The 17,319-nt window shown below is 35.7% G+C and overlaps 2 protein-coding genes across 2 annotated transcripts in view; one reads left to right on the top strand and one right to left on the bottom strand.

Moving 5' to 3' along the window:
- The window catches only part of MED12L (mediator complex subunit 12L), a 315,454-nt gene that overhangs the window by 42,653 nt on the left and 255,482 nt on the right, over positions 1 to 17,319 (bottom strand). The window contains 12 exon segments of the mRNA XM_039855087.1: positions 96 to 205; positions 1,536 to 1,625; positions 3,702 to 3,813; positions 5,710 to 5,761; positions 5,764 to 5,870; positions 6,643 to 6,833; positions 6,938 to 7,012; positions 8,229 to 8,417; positions 11,313 to 11,512; positions 14,674 to 14,787; positions 15,494 to 15,595; positions 15,983 to 16,103. Coding sequence (XP_039711021.1) covers positions 96 to 205; positions 1,536 to 1,625; positions 3,702 to 3,813; positions 5,710 to 5,761; positions 5,764 to 5,870; positions 6,643 to 6,833; positions 6,938 to 7,012; positions 8,229 to 8,417; positions 11,313 to 11,512; positions 14,674 to 14,787; positions 15,494 to 15,595; positions 15,983 to 16,103 — 1,463 coding nt within the window.
- Positions 1 to 17,319, top strand: part of P2RY12 (purinergic receptor P2Y12) — a 44,253-nt gene that overhangs the window by 791 nt on the left and 26,143 nt on the right. The gene's annotated exons all lie outside the window — the stretch shown is intronic.

The following is a 17,319-nucleotide window of genomic DNA, read 5'->3' as shown; positions in this document are numbered from 1 at the left end:
TTTATTTAAGACACAGAATTTTTAATGGCACCTAAGAAAATCAGATGCGGCAGAATTTGTAGCAATGCAGCAAAGGTAGAATGATAAGAACATACTTGTTAGTGTGCATGTCAACGGTTCCGGAAGTAATGATCTGAAGGAGGAGGAGGGCCCAGTCTGTTGTCCACTGGGTGCTCCTCTGCACCGTGTCAAACATTCCTCCCACCTAGCACATAAAAATGCAATAAAATCTGCATTGTGTTAAAGAGAAAATACCATCTCCATCACCTTATACAGCCAAATTTTGATTAGTTTAAAAGTGCTACCAAAAAGGGGGTTGGGGGGGGAACCTGAATGTGGACGCATCTTATGGATTACAGGCCAAACATGAATGCAATTCTTGAAAATGCACAAGCAGGGGTGAGGGGCGTGGTTAGGGGCAATGACCTTCCTCTTAGTCAAAAATCTGCATGTAACTATTACTATATACCAGTACAGTTAGCTTTCTTTTGTTCCCAAACTTTCATGACACCCAATTTTAATATATTTTAGTCCAATTAAATCTGAATAGGTTAAAACCACGTAAACTGATTATCTACCACTGTGTTGTCAATTACTATTTAAACTAAGCCTGTTGTCATAACAACTGAAAATCTCCAGTAACAAAGAAGTAATAATGAGTAGAAGGCTTGGCTCCCAGGTCTACTTGTCATGTGTGGGAATTACGTTATAAACAACTGCCAAATATCAAGCAAGCCATTCTCCAGAATAGCCTTCATCTGGGCCTATTCAGTGAGAAAAGAAAAATTCAAAGGACTGTTCAATGTGTGAGGAATTTTTAATTTATGTAAAACCTCCATGTGGAATTTGTTTTTATCATCAATTTGATGGAAAGTTTGATAAAATTTTGACTTCAGGGGGTGGCTCCATGGTGTAGTGGTTAGCATGTCTGCTTTACACACAGAAGGTCCTGGGTTCGTGTCCCAGGTGGAGCCTCAGACCATACCCCAGGTGCGCCAGGCCCCCCGAGTGCACCGAGTGCGCCGGGCGCCCCAGGCCCTGGGTGCATGGAGCAAGCCTGTGGGAAGAGATGCCCTGCCTTCAAAGATCCAGTTCTTAAGGGGAGATGGCAACATCCATTGGTCAGGGGTGGAAGTGGGGGAGGGCGGTATTAAAGAGGGGGAAAAATTTTGACTTCAATCTCATTTTAATATTGTTTTTAAATAAGTATAGTAAGAGTTAATACTCATCTCAACATAATAGTCCTCTAAGACCTACTCTTAGCACACGGCAAAAAGGAGAGATCCTCTGGGGTGGGGGTGGCACAAGGCAAATCAATGCCTAAAATACCTACTGCTGTCTAGAAGTTAGACCAGACAGGAAGGACAGCAGCCAGGAAAACAGAAGGTTCAGAGAGACAGGGAAGTAGTTACAGAGAGCAAACATCAGAAGGCCTCACCTTGTAATGAAGACTGTGACCACAGGAGAAGTGGAAAGCTGGAGTTATTTTCCCTTTAGATAAGTTTAAGAGGGAAAACACCAGAAATGTCTCTTACCAAATTTAGGCGAAGTTGCAATGCTTCATGCATCATCTGCCGTGCTTTTATGTCATCTTGGTATCGTTCTTCTCTCCAATTACTTAAGATCTGAATCAGAAGACAAATTAAAAAAAAAAAAATCTTGTTTCTCCTGTTAAAGTCAATTTTTTTTTCATATTTAAAGTTAAATTTATCTTTTTACTGACAGTCAGAGCAATTTCTTGGTTTAACAAATTAACAAATAAATCTTTCCTCCCCTTCCACTATGTAGAAAGAAATCTGGCTATTTCTTTGTTTGTTGCCTTTCTAGATGGGAGAAGGAAAATCTTGTCTAATTATTTATCCTGTAACTGTCTTAGAAAATGCTTTAGAGGGCCATCAAGTTTAACATTAACAAAAATAAAGATTATTTAAGAATTACATTTTATATCAGGCCCAGGTAATATTTCTAGGGACATGCTGTGAACCCTAGCAAATGTGTTACATTGAAGTGGCTTGCTATCTTATAGACTAATCTACCTTGACAGAGATAATGTTTACTATTTTGAAAAATATGACACCTTATATGTCGGTCAGTCAAGTGGCATATCAATTTAAAAAGTGAGTACTTCCTCATTGATTCAGACTAATATTGGGAAATGGAAGATTTCCTTAGGAAAGGCAAACCACAAGTGGGCAACACCCCAGAATCAGGTGACATGAGCAAAAAAAATAAAAAAATACCACCCTTTGAAATATGGTGGTAACTAATGAGAATCATCTTAAAAGAGTTCGAATGAGTCACATGCAGAAGTAACCCAGTCCCAACAGATGACCAGTAAGTATACCGCATGGTAAAAGGAGAATACTTCCCATATCTCATCAAAAGATATGGACCTCCCTCAAGTCTGACTTAAGGGCACAAGGCAGTTAACAAAACACAAGCTGTCATGAAGCTTACATTCGAGTAGAAGGACAAATAATAATAAGTCAAGTATAACAAATGGTATGGACCAGAGTAAGGGGATAGAAAATGACTATCGTCTTATTTTTAGAGTGATCAGGGAGGGCCTAAGGAAGTGACATTTGAGCAGAGACCTGATAAAGGGAGGTCCATGCTAATATCTGAGAGGAAAGCCTTCCAGGTGAAGGATGAAAACATGTCAAGCCACTGCAACAAGAATTTGCTTGGCAAGTTCAAGGAACAACATGGTCACAATGAAAAAAGTGGAGTGAGCAAGCCATGACCAGTAGGAAACGAGAAAGAAGTGGCAGCCAGTGCCAAATTACGTAGGGCCTGATAAGCCCAAACTTTAAATTTTTATTGTAGGTGTAGTAAGAATCATCGTGGCATTTTGGGCATCAGAGAAATATGTGATTTACATTTAAAAGGATCATTCTTATTGCTGTGTAGAGAATAGATCTCTCATATCCAAAAGGTGGGAGACTAGAGGACCAAATTAGTTAAGTGTCCTTGTCCATGTTCATCCAGTACCATCCAAGGGGAAAAGATGCAATGTCATAGAACCACAGAACCACAGGAGGGCTCCATTAGGCTCTGTAACAGGATAAAACATCCAACATGACAAATCTACCCACACTGCTCAATTCCACAAGCTCCAATTTCTAATGGTGTCACTCAGTTTCCTTGTGGTACAGAGAATGTAAGTGCCAGGAGAATTGTGGCTGGTAGAAAGGCAAAGTACAAATTCTTTATAAATGAACCAAATGCCTTCTGATTTATAAATGAGTATCTGATGCACTTGACTGGCTCTGGCAGTAAAATGAAATTGAGTTTCTGAACCTATAGGGCTCAAGTTGAGACCCTGGCTGATATGTGGAAGCCCAGTTGAGGACCTGGATACAGGTTCCTCTGTCTTACTGCCGTACCTACTGCAATGCAGATTGCTCTAGGACCTCTCCCGTGAGCCAGGGTCAGGAGAGGATCAGATATGTCAAAGTTATGTGCAATATGCAAAATATTTTATGATCTACACTTATCCAATGCATGATTAATATTATAAAGTTGTTAGTCTTGTGGTGACTAGAAAGTCAAGTAAAAGAACAGGGAATGGATTGTGTCTCTCTGCACCTCATCAAAACATGCTGTGCCTTTTCTTAGTTAAATCTCAATATCTGAAAGGAAAACAGATTAATACCATTAGAAAAAATACTTGCCTGGCTTAATACTCTACTATATTTTACCTGATTAACTTGATTCTGGAGAGATGTTAGGAGACCTTCTCGTTGTTCATCTTGTCCCTTAAGGCAGGTAAGGACCAGTGAAAGGAATGGTTGTTGACTCAAAAGAGACATACTACAAAGGAAGTTAATAACAGCAGATCTAGTTAGAAAGAGTGAATTACTTCCTGTGCAACACTGATTTCTTGCCCTTGGCTTATAGGCTATTATTTATCTTACTATTAGAAAATAGAGGGGAAGGGGTAAATAGCCAAAGACTACTTGAAAAGTTAAATTATATCTACTAATAAGATTAAAATCCACTGTAATTTTTCTAAATAATTTAATGTGCTTTCTAGCCCTGAAGCACTACTAAAACAAGTATAAATTCACCCTGCAGATGGGTATGTAGGGGAAGTATGGGGGGAGGAGAAATTGTATTTTACATCAGTAAGCTGCATTTAAAGATACACATCAGAAGGAATATCACTTGATATATAGAATAAAATAAGAAATTAAAAAATTCCTCTCACACAAGACTCTTATTTTGGGGTCCAGGAAAGAGGCTTATATGATTGTTGTGCTCGTTTTATTTTTCAGCACATTTCTCAAAACCAAACAGTGGGGTATTTGTTGGTAAAGCTATGATTAGCACTTAGGTCTGAGGATTCTAAAATAGCGTGTTTGCTAGTGACCTCCAGGGTGCAGTTCCACCACATCCCACGGCCTGGACTTGTAAGAGGGTTTTAAGACATTTGGTAAAACTTCTATTTTAAATTGGCGTTTTATTAAGAATTCTTTAGTTATTAGAGGAGAACTAACAAATCATATTGATAGACTAATTGTTACATTGGAAAAAATTTTCTTAAGATGAGATCGAGGCCAAAATCTTTCAAACTGGTTCATTTTATACCAGCAGGACTAAGAGAGATGACTTGAGAAGAGCCATCTTGAAATTGTGTAATACCAGCTGTCCTTTCTGTGGCAAGTGAGGCAATGTACATATGATCACTCATTAGCAAATAAACTTTGAGAATTAAATTGAGTCATCTGGTTGATTAATTAATGCTGGCAAAGGTGACAATCAGGTAACAAACAAAATAACATGCACAGATAGGTCTTAGGTCTCTACCAAAATGTACTTTAGTTAAGGGTGCAGGCTCAAAAGCCAGACCACCTGGGGTTCAATCTCAGCTTTATAACACCTTAGCGGTGCGTCCTTAAGAAATTTACCTAACCTTTCAGTGCATCAGTTTCCTCATCTGTAAAAAGGACATACTGAGTGCTGCTACCACATATGATTGCTGTGAGATTTTAAAAGTTCAAGTATGTATGAAATTAATGTAAGAGCTTAAAAGGCAGCTACCAAAATATTAATTTGGGGACAAGAAACTTATATGTTCAGAATTGTTTGTAAATAGAAGAAATTATCATCATTTCCCTTTATATCTGTGGGTGCTAAATTCAACATGTTTTCACATTGAAGTGTGGTTTTGATCTTTCTCAATGATATAGTTTCCAAATATAATTATTTGATATCTTTTCTAGGGCATAAAATAAATTAAGAAAATATTAAACTTGGTGGTTTATAAGTTTTAAGATCTAATCTGTAAATATTAGTAACTATTCCAGGGTTCAACAAGACAGAATTATAAATAATATTATGTCTTTTCTATTTATACATAAATACCTAAGTAATATAAAAGGAAAAGTAATTAAAAGTAGAATATGGGGACCAAGTGGATATCCAGATCTGAGTCAACAGGTATGAAGTAGGGCTAAGAAGTCAATATTTTTTAACAGTTCAGCAGTGATTTGGGGATGGTGGTACAACTGAGAACTAGTGTAGTAAATATTATAACCTGAAATTTTTTAGGGACAGAGCCTTGCCTAATGAAATATTTTCAGTTCCACTTAAAAACAAAATTTCAGTGGACTCAGGGGTACAGTGATCATGTATGTTTGCAGAATGTTAAATTTTCTCAAGTGTTCGTTAGAATCTTACATAATGAGACACACCTTCCAGCCATACCTTTTCTGTTTTTGTCTGTCTCTTTCCTTTTTTGAAGAAGAACCCAAGTGTGTCCCTTCTCTAGCTCCTCCCCAGCAGCTTTCAGTACTCTTCCTTGCACAGAAGTCGGCAGCCTGGCAATTAGGGGGGCCACCAGCCATACACCCCTGCGTTCAGAGGAACTAAAATCAGAAACATGTGTTACACCCCAAACGGCAGCCTTTTTCTCTGCTCTCACAGTGATAACAGAAACTCCAATGTACAACTTTTATGTACAAGACATACCGATTATTCTAAAATTTCCCTTTTATTTCTATACTATCTTTCCTCTTGACAAATACCAAATATTTGCATATACTTTCCACTCACGTTTTCAGAAGGCAATAAAATATGGAGTTCAGGAAGATACCACAACTAAACTTAAAAAAAAATCTATTAAAATGTTTTTCACGGATTCTGGCTCTCTGGTTAGTAACAGTCCTTTTGTCCAACAAGCAATAAATACACTTTTCTGTAACAGTTAAGCATACTAATAATTTCTTAAGTTTTAGAATTCACTAGTTATACTTTATACCAAAATGATGAAATATAAGTTAATCTGCTTTTCATGATTATCGTTCGTACAAAACTGCCAATTAATAAAGAAGGCAGAAAAAACGTTTCCTATATAATGAATACCACAGAACAGAGTAGCCTCAGGGGACACTAAAGAAATTATGCCATCCTGCATGTCATCTGCGGTTCCAAAGAGTCTGGGCCCGATTAACTTAATACTTAAACTAAGATATCATCCACCACTCAGTATTATCCTTTAACATATTACTAAATAATGATAATTGACAGAAGTAATTATTTTCTTCACATTCCTGAAGCTTTATAAAAAAAACCTGCAGTATGCAAATAAAACGCACTGTTACATTAATGATAGCCTAATAAAACGACAGAAAAAAATACCTTAGAAATGTCTTTATTCCATTCTGTCTTGTGCTACTCGTGTCGGTACTGCCAATCCCGTTTGGGTTGAAGAGGCCCAGACCAGGGTTAGAAGAGTTATTGTTCAAGTCGGCAGACTGCTGGAATACCTCTATTGTTGCCTTTGCAATATTGTCCAGTAAGTTGTTCATTTCGGCCACTGAACCAGAGCCCTACGGTCAGACGTAAAAAAAACTAGCACTTTATCCTCAAACATCAACATGTTTTCGCTTTTCATAAAATTTTATACACATACATGCTTTCAATATATACTCACAGGATCTTTCAAGCACTGTTTAATCATTAACTGAAGTTCTAGCCAGGACTGTCTCAGGGTCCACTGCTCAAGATTCTGGGGAAAATGGAGAGAATTAAGACATCAGAAATATCAAACATGTCCTAAAATATAAGAATTCCTTGCAGTATTCCCTAACTCAAGAAAGAGTAGAATAATCATATACAATAGTGGGATCTATAGGTATTTCACCACTTTTCAAAAGTTCACGTTCTGCCACTTTGCTTTTACAAAAGACCTACATTAGTATCTGTTTCTGCTAATGGAAAGAAATTCGAAAAGTGTTTTCACTTTTACGAAAAAAGGCGAAATGTGAAAACTGTTCAGCGTTTCCTGTGTGGTGAGTTGTGACAGAGGTGGCGTGCACCCCAAGCAGTGAGCACGGCCCCGCCGAGCCCCTTCCCCGGGGACACACTCAGCATCTCAGCATCAGACCAGCATAGCTTTGAGCCATGTTGATGAGCATCTGTGCTGTATTTCGATTTATTTAGTCCATTCAGTAGCAAGATGGGCCCTAAGTAATCATAAAAGCCTAAGAGAGTTCATAAGAGTGGCATCTTGACAGAAATAAAGACATTGTGAATGTGTTAAATTTTGGGTCTGGGAATGCTCAAATTTTCTTCTATATAAATTAATGGTAAATATTTTTTCACTTTACACCTTTTTGACTTACAAAAGTTTCCACAGGAACACTACTTTTGGGTAGAGGGGGGAAACCTGTACATGTATCAAAAGGCTTCCAAGTCTTTACACATATTCATTGTAGAAATAAGGAAATAAATTGCAGCTTTAAAATAATGTGCCTCACTCGACAGGCACTGGAAATAAATAAGAAAAGCATTTCTTCTACCAAAATCTATTTATCTAACCAACTCCATTCCAAAATGATTTCAATATTTTTTGAATAAGATATTTAAGACAGTCCCTCCACAAAGCTTAGTTTTCATGTAAATACTGTACAGACTTAAAATATCAATATTTATGTAATGACTATACACAATTTGCAGTACCTACATCTACCCAGCAAATAAAGGGTGACAATTATATACAAAAAATTGGGGGGAATAAAAATCAGAATTAGGACGGAGAGGTAGATGGAGGAAAAAAAAATTAAAATCATTTCAATTAAAAAAATTAATTAATTTTTAAAAAATCAGAATTAACTGAATTAGTTGAAAAGAATTAGCAATGACAAAGAGACAATGACTTTTGTTATAATTACAAAGAATGTGTCACATGACAAAAACACAGTCTTTAAGCTATTATCATTTACCTGAAGAATGCGTTTAATGTGCTGTCTTTGCAAGTTGTCCCCCTCGGTACATTCTTTAATGCCATGAGGATAACAGATAAGCTGTAATAATTTTTGCGCTTGCATATTTGAAAGCACAGGGTCCAATATAAGTTCTTTGTCTGTGCATAATCTTTCAGGTTCTTTTAAGCAGTGTTCTCCTACCCACTCCTAAAAACAACACAGCAGTTAGACTGATAGGCAGAGACTTTCTATATGCATATGTAACATGTACTGAGTTCGTGGCACACAATGAGGAATCTTCCAATAAAATGTTACACAAAATAAGTAGGTGGTGAAGTTTTAAAAACAAAACTTCTAGTGTTTTAACTTCTTAAAAATACAAAGTGAAACCTTGGTTTAAGAAATTTTTGAAAAACAAATATGCAAAACAAGGAAAGAAAATATTGGTATGTGTTTTCAATTGGAAAATGGTTCCTTGCTCTAGGAACTCTTTTGTAAGGAGTGTTTTTAACTTTCTACATAAGGGCAATGATTCTATACTATGTATTCATCATTTTTATGGAATAGATTGTACTATATTCTACTGAATGGAACACAGTATAACATTCAGAAAATTGTCTCCTCTCTTGATACTATTACAACTGTTACTATTATAAATAAATATTTGTGTACAATTATTAGGATAATTTCATAGAAGCAGATTTCTCAGTCAAGGATTATAGAAAAAATTTAAGGCTACTGATATATATGGCTAATTGACCTCTGGAGAGTTTCTGCCAATTTAAACTCCTATCACCTTTTCTTCATCATTTTTTCAAAGGAAAACTCTTATACTAAGTGGGATAAGAAATCATTAACTGTCCACTTGAACCCAGATCTGTTCAAATGAAACCTCTTTCTTAACCACTATACCAGTGTCTCATAACTGATCTGATGTATGGCCCGGACTTTGGAAGTTTAATAAGCTCCCCATTAAAATCACCTGGGGAGCTTATTAAACTTCCAAAGTCCGGGCCACACATCAAATCAGTTAAGTCAATCTTAAGTAGTGGGACCGAGACATTAGTCATTTTTTTAAGGCATCAAAGTTTTTTCTTTTTGTTTTTGTTTTTTTTTTTAATTCCCCAGGTGATTCTAAAGTGCACTCACAGCTGGGAACCAAGCACAACTCAATACTCTCTTAATAATACTTATATAACCATTTAGCTAACTGTAACCACGGTTATAATAGCCCTTAATAAAAACATGACCTTGTCAATATTATGTCTATAGAAAAGTGAAAAACCAAAACCATGCTCTGGCATGTTTTTTTTGTTGTTTTTTGTTTTTTTTAATAAGAAGAATTTTTTAAAAAAGGAACGTTAAACCAGTAAGTAATGAAAATGATCACCCAGAGCATGGGGAGATAAAGGGTAGAAAGGACAGGGAAGAGAGGACACATCTCTGAGTACACCTATGTGCATAGTTGACTTGGGCAGCACGCTAAAGATAGAGCTAGGGGAGAAAAAAGAAATCTAAAGTGAATATAAACAGAAACGAAAGAAATCAATTCTATTTCAAATGAATAACATAGCCACACTGAAGGGGAAAGTTCAAATAACTTTTGAACACAATACTGTAAACACTTAGAAAGGAAAGAACTACAAACAAATCTTCAATTCCTTTTAGTAGACTTGTTTCTTCTGGTGGTATTGGTGTAGCAATTCTGAAATTATTGCAGGTGTACTGTAGAATTACGCACATGAGCATATAGGCTGATGTTATTGGGAATCAGGGTTCTTACTGCAGAAGAGGTGATATTAATATGAATGGGGGAATGCAAAGAACTGTAGGGTTGGACTGAATTGGAGGTATCAATATGAACTCATGATTTACACACACACATTTATGTATACAGATGGTTTTTTTTTTCTTTTAGCTCTGTCTGCTGAAAGGGCCTAGAATCAATGAGCACACATAGTGACCCAATCTTGGTTTGTAGATACCATCCTCTACTAAACAGAACCAGAGGTTCCTTGGAAAAATGAATAATTCCAGATCTGGGGCAGAGAAAGTTAAAAAAAAATAAATAAATAAAAAAGGAAAGATGAAGATGTATCAAAATAACATAAGAGCCAGCATGAAAAGATTCCCACAGGAAAAACCCAGGACAATTTGAACATGAAAATAGCTAAGGACAGTACATTATAATCCATGTGGAAAATAAATAAATGTAAGTAAGGAAAAAAACAAATGAGGGCAGGCCTTCTTTAGGGAAGAATGCAAACTGATAATTATGGAGGGAGTAGAGGATTTGGAGAAAAAGAAAATCACCGTTTTTTTATCATCGTATAAAGACTGGTTTGGACAAGAATAAAAATGGATGTTATATGGATGGTAAGAGAGTTTGATGAGGAGCTGAATATTTGCATTCTTTTAAAGTGTCTCCCCAAAGACTACATTAATTTCAAGAGAAAAAATAATGATACAGTAGAGCAATCCTACACAATGGAGACATCTTGATCATAATTAACATCACCAATGAGGTGCAAATGGACATCATGTGCCTTCCTATGTGATTACCTGAGAACACAAAATTACTCCTGTAGTATCTTGAATGAGAATACATAATCTGAAGCTAATCTACAGGAAACTTCAGACAAATCCAACATTATCAGGACAATTGACAAAATTGGAATGTGGCCTATAGGTGAGAAAAAACTATTCTACCAATGCTAAATTTTTTGATTTTTTGATTTTTGATAACTGTATTTTGGTTATATTCTATAATAAATAGAAGCTGAAGTATTAAAAAGTAAAAAAGAATAATGTATCCCATCTACTTTCAAATGGTTCAGCAAAAAGACTTTAAATTATATGTACCCACATTCATACACAGAATTATAAAGCAAATATGGCAAAATGTAAAAAATTAGTGAATCTAGAGGATATACTAGACTTCTTTATTATTGCAACTTTTCAGCAAACTTGAAATTATTTCAAAATAAAGTTAGCAAGAAAAACAGGACCACCTATGTACAAGTTTCATATAATAGTGAAAATCTCTCTTCAAAAGAACAGTTACATATTCAAAGTTAAAGGCAAATTAAATCTGAAGAATACCTGCTGACAGATTGTCCTCAGTACATATCTAGCATATTCTCTTAAATTCGCAGTTTCTATAGAAATGCTTTTCCCACAGGATTTTGAATTTTGTGAGGCAGTCCAGATATCATCAGCATTCCCATCACGTCGTAAACCCCTCATGGTGAAGTCGTCATTCTTTAAAGAGCTGACATTATTATTGCCAATTTTAGCATCTCCTAAATAACAGAATCACAAAAGTAAAATCACACAAGTTCAAAGTATTGCCAAATATTTGAGAAGTAAATAAAGTATGCTTTCAGGGATTTAAAGTATGTGAATGGTTTCATTATTACAAAGCCAGTTGTTCAGCAATACAGAAAATGAATCAAGAGGATAAATGAGAGAACCCAGAGAAGTTTCATCAGACATGGGGGTGGGGGGGAGAAGTAAGTTCAAGACTCAACCCCTATTTTGTTAACAGAATTAAGTATGCTTTCACCAAACTTGGAAAGGCCATTATGAATCACACTTAATAATCACAGAACATTGATTTCACCAATATTTCAAGCATGAATGTATTCAAATTCATTTGACTTACAGACAAGGAAAAAATGGGTTACTCACCCTTCTAGATGTCCCTTTTCCATTTCTTCTCTTACAATGAATGACTTATTTTCTATCCATAGGTCAAGAGAAAAGTTTTGCCTTAGCCCACCTTACTATCAACTTCTTGACAAGAGAGATTTATTTCCCTGGGAATGGAAAAGGGCAATGCATACTAAGGAAGCCCTGGAAAATAGGGCATTCATTGAATAACCCATGTCTTTCACTTTCCTCTCTGTAAACATCCAAATTAGAAAACTTCACCTCATCAATCTCTAATATACTCAAGTAAAATGACACTAAGGAAAGTGTTTTCCTCATAACAAAGTTCCAGTGGAAATAACTGAACAGTATGATTGAATATCTAGAAATAAGAAGTCTTCTCTAGCCGTGAAAGACAAGTAACTGATATATTTTAAAAGTGAAAGAGTAAAATAATTTGGTAATAAAGATTGTCAAATGACAACAGAGTCTCCAAACTTTTGCCTGTTTACCCACAGGATCGTAAGTCTTGAGAGAGAAAATTTCCTGGAACCAATAAATAAATTTAGAGGAGGCCCTCATTGCCCTCATTGTGAGCAAAATCAAGCCTAGGTCACTGCAAAAAGCCTTTTAAAACCCACAGGTCAACCAAGAAAAAGTTTGACTCTGCTGAAAAAAATGTGAGAAATCACAATGGCTTACTAATTACTTACAAAATCGTTAAGAGGAGGGTAGGAACACACAGTGCATTTCACTGATCAATATCCTACTATATGTTATCATACATTTCTCATTAAAATGTACATACAAAAAGTACCAATTTCATTTCACCCACAGGAGTTTATTTAATTCAACAGAGTTCTTCAGAAGCTGAAAGGAAGATCAAATTCTACCTGTATCACAATTTTAGCATGCTTCCTACAACCTTTGGCAACATAAACAACTATTTTTAAACCTTAAGTTAAACTAGTCTAAAAATTGGAAACCAAATTCTATAAAATAGTCTTATCTCCCTAACTCAAAATAGATCCTAGGAGATAGGACTTGAGAGAACATTGTTTAGGACATGCTGAGAGGTAGATAAATGATAAAATCTCTACAAAAACAAAAACAAAGAAACGAACGCCTCTGCTAGTGCCAGACTAGGAGATCCTAGATTACTTTAGATGTTTAGATGACAGAGAAGGTCTGGGAGGCTGCGCCAGAACCTTCTGCAGTCATACAGATAGTAGAACAAAGAGAGTGTGCAGTGACTGCTGGTCCAAGGCTCTGCTGACATTTAACTCGCCTGATCCTGACTTCTCAGACCTGCCTCCTCCAACGCTTAGAAAGCTGTAGAATCTACCAAGAGCTGAGGCTGATTAAAAAGGTCAAGGTGAGACAACCAAAGAAAAACGAACTGGTGATTATGCATGGATGTTAAAATATGCTTATTTGGATATTTAAAGAGGTTCCAAATTTTACTTGGGATCAACCAGTCCTCTAAATCAAAGGGACAATGTCTAAATCGCACTCATCTTGGTTTCTGCCATTAAAATGTCTATCACTTATACACTCATACTTTCAACATTAGTTTATTGAAAACCTACTATTTAGTTCCTCTAACAGACGTTAGAGATACCACAGTAAAAAAGTAAGTCTCTGACATCATAGTCTCTATATTCATTTATTAAGTAGAACTGACCAGCCATTTTTCCTTCCAACATAATGTTGGCTGTATAACACTATAAGCTCCTAAGCTCAGAGGAAGGCTGTAGCTCTCTACGTGACTCTATCTTTCCTTTTTTTTACTACAAAATTTGTAAGTATTTATAAGTGTTGCCTATCTACATATATATGTACATTTGTGGTGTGTGTGTGTGTGTGTGTGTGTGTATTTTTTTTTAAGTAAACTTTAATAATTTGTTTTATGAAAACCCTCTTTTCCTTCCTGTCATCACCAAATAACGCTTCTCAAGCAGGAGTATAAAGGGATATCTTCAAACATGTTCTTTAAGACTTATCTAAAATAATTCTTACCCACTCACTAATTTGTTCTAATCAAAAGGGATCCTTTGGAATATAAGAGATAGCTTCTGTTTAGTCAAGGCTAAAAGAGGGTAATGAAAATTGGAATTAGGCAGTGTGAATTAAAGGCTTGCCAAATCATTCAAATCTTAACTGATTAATAGAATAAAAATATCTAAGGCATTGTATAAATGAACAGAAAAGTCAGTGGTACTACTTCAGGAGAATATGTACCAATAAAAATAAAGAGACATCTCGGACATTATGAATTTAAAAAATTATGATACGTAATACTGATCTATCAATAATATCAATATAATTGCAATTATCACCTGATTTATAAGAAAATCAAAGCAAAAGGAAATGAACTTGTTCCGGGTCATAACGGAAGCAGAAAAACTAAAATTAAAACCCAGGTTTTCTAGTGTTTTAATCCTGAAATATAATATGAAATTTAAATCTTTGGTTAGATCACACAGTCATCTGTGTCCATCACAAAGTGTAATGGATGAAGGCAAAACAACCCAGTGCGTCTGAGGATCTATATCATGTCAGAATCAGACAACCTGTAGTAAAAATGTCACCATAAAGGAGTATTATATTTAAATACCCCACAGTTGTAGGTAAGCAACAGACTCCTCAGGCTCCAACTGAACTTGGACTTGGGAAAAGCCAACTAATTTTTCCAGGAGAACAACAAGAAAAAACATGTTTCTAATAATATTAGACAGAGTTAAACCTAAATACAAATTATTTTGCCATCATTCCTGGTGATTAACCAAGCTTAATGCCAGGATAGTCTTACCAAGCATCATGATTGCTTTTAAAACAGCAAACACAGCTCCCACTTCGATGCTGTTGTGAGCAGCAGCTAAGAGATGTCTATCACAAGATGATCTTATTCCGGGGAAGGGTTTGCCTATGATAGCAAAAACAAACCTTTAATTGTCTATCACTATCATTAACAGTCTTTTGTAACCATTTACTGTCAGCAGGGGCTTTCATTTTTAAACTGTGGTGCTTAATTGCCATTATCTAGGTTTAACTGATGCCTCATGCATTCACTATGAAACATTGCCAGTATTCCTTGCTTAACACCTTTTCTTTTTAATAATTAAAATGATATCTTTGCTTTTTAGAGAGATGTGTCAAAAAAATTAGGATTTTCATCCACTTATGCTGATTGTAATACACGCACACACATTCCCCCCATGTGAAAATGATCTTTAGGAACAGACTACAGTAACACTCCTGAATTTATCTTATTCCTTTTACCTTACTAAAAGAATAAATGAATCACCATTGCCCTAAGCTGCTATGGTGTGGTTCATAACCAACATGCATAGTATGTTAGAAGATCATGCTGCCCACCAACATGGTTTAGCCTAAGAGCAAAAGTATTTTTATTGTTTATTAACGCTGCATTTGAGTTTCTCAATACATCCTGAGATTATATAAATGAAAGGTGCTGACAGCCCTCTCAATGGCATTATTGAACTCCATCACCTTGAAGCAAGCCCACCAAATCAGGAAGGAAATTACAGAATGGACATCCTACTTGACCATTTTAGAACCTATAGCTCCAAATGAAAGCATAATCAGAGCTTTTTCAGCTGTCAGCTCACCGGTTGCTTGGGGTAATAAGCAGGCCTGGGGAGCTCGGAAGAGATGAAGCAAGAGCCGGCATGTCATTCTCGCCCCAGGCTCCGCATCCGCATCTCCACAAGCTAGGAAAGAAGGATTTCGAAAGCAAGTTTTCTAACAAATGCAAGAACACATCTGCAGGTTTTCTATTAAGCTAAATTTTCTAGACTAATTTAAATAAATGCTCCTTGAGATAAAAAGTAAGATACCGGCTATGCTTTTCTGAGAAACCTGAGTGTACGTGCTTCCTCAAAAACAGGTACTAAAATAGTAGTTTCCAACCTTTTTCATGGTTAGCCATACTACTTTGTATCGAACAACATTTACAATTTTACCATCTTTACCTCGATGCCACACCACTGCCCAATGCATGCGCTGTTAAACACTACTTTCACTGTGTTTCATCAGTTAGAAACCATCCCACAAGACAACAATCAGATAATGCATGCCGTTCCTGGATGCAGCCTTACCTGCTGCGAGGAGAGAGGGAAGTGCGACGTGCTGCACGACATCCTCCAGGGAAAAACACTGTCGTGCTATCAGAATGGCAATGAAAGTAGCTAATGAATCATGGAATGAAAGGTCGCTCACCTTCAAGAAAAACATGGACATGTTTTAATACCTAACACCCTCTTAAATAATATCTAAGATTAATTTCTAAGATCTCAAATCCCAAAATGAACCAATAGAGCGAAACATTAACTTATCATGATTATTATCCTCTAGGCCACTTTTTATTTTATGAGACAAAGAATGATGCCTGCATCCCCGCATCCCAATGCTGTAAGAAGATACTGAGCTTTAACTTGAACACGTATAATTGAAAAAGGAAACAAAAAAGCAAAATCAAAATATCCCTAAAAGATGTAACAGAATTAAAATTTTAAGCAGAATTCAGTGTGATCTGTCATTTAAAGGTTACCATTAGGAAGCAAAGAAAAACTAGTCTCAATAATGTTTTGCAGTTCTTTTCAGAGACAACAAATAATATGTCTTTAATAACTATAATTAAATTAGTTTTAAAAGTAGCTCTGAAAATTTATAATTGACTCCTAAATTTAAAAAAGAGAGAGAGAAAAGTTAATTCATTCATAGTTAAACACCTCCCTTTATGGATCTCACAAGGATTTGGCAGAAAATAATAATAAAAACCTGAGGTGTAATAGCAGCCTTTGCATTAAGTTCTAGTATATGCCAGCGACTATAGTTAGCATTCTACGAAGATCACTTCATTTAATAGCACAGCTCTGTGAGGTTCATACTATTATTAATTCCAATTTTACAGATGAAGAAACAAAGTAGAAGAAAAGTATAACAAAAACAACCAAGAAGTTAAGAACAATGTTAAAAATAAAAATTTGGATTTTTTCTGTCTGGAAAAGCAGGCCATAGATAGGAGTTTTACATATATAAAACCTTAGGTATTCATAGAATGGAGTAGGATCGTCTACCCAGTCGTGAGATATCAGAACCAGGAAGAAAAACTTCAACTGGAAGATAGTTTTTAAAATGTGTAAAATTCTTCTATATGTAAGATATATTAACATACAAGATGGATTTCTACAAGAAGTGGTAGATCAAAATAGATAAAGAATCAAGATGCGTTTTTGAGAAATTCACATAACATAGATGCAATATGATATTCAAGAAAATAAGTGATATATAACAGGTATCTCTTCATCACTTACAGACACAATCACTAAGAAAGACTTAACACTCCAATGAATCTAAGTCTGCACATTCTTATACAATACAATGGAACATATATTCCTAGAGTGCATCTTTATTTAAAAAAAAAAAAAAGTGA

This window comes from Pteropus medius, unplaced genomic scaffold (assembly GCF_902729225.1).
Source record: "Pteropus medius unplaced genomic scaffold, Ma_sr-lr_union100, whole genome shotgun sequence".
Lineage (NCBI taxonomy): Eukaryota > Metazoa > Chordata > Mammalia > Chiroptera > Pteropodidae > Pteropus > Pteropus medius.
The sequence above is the reverse complement of the archived record's forward strand: the minus strand, read 5'-3'. Positions and strand labels throughout refer to the sequence as shown.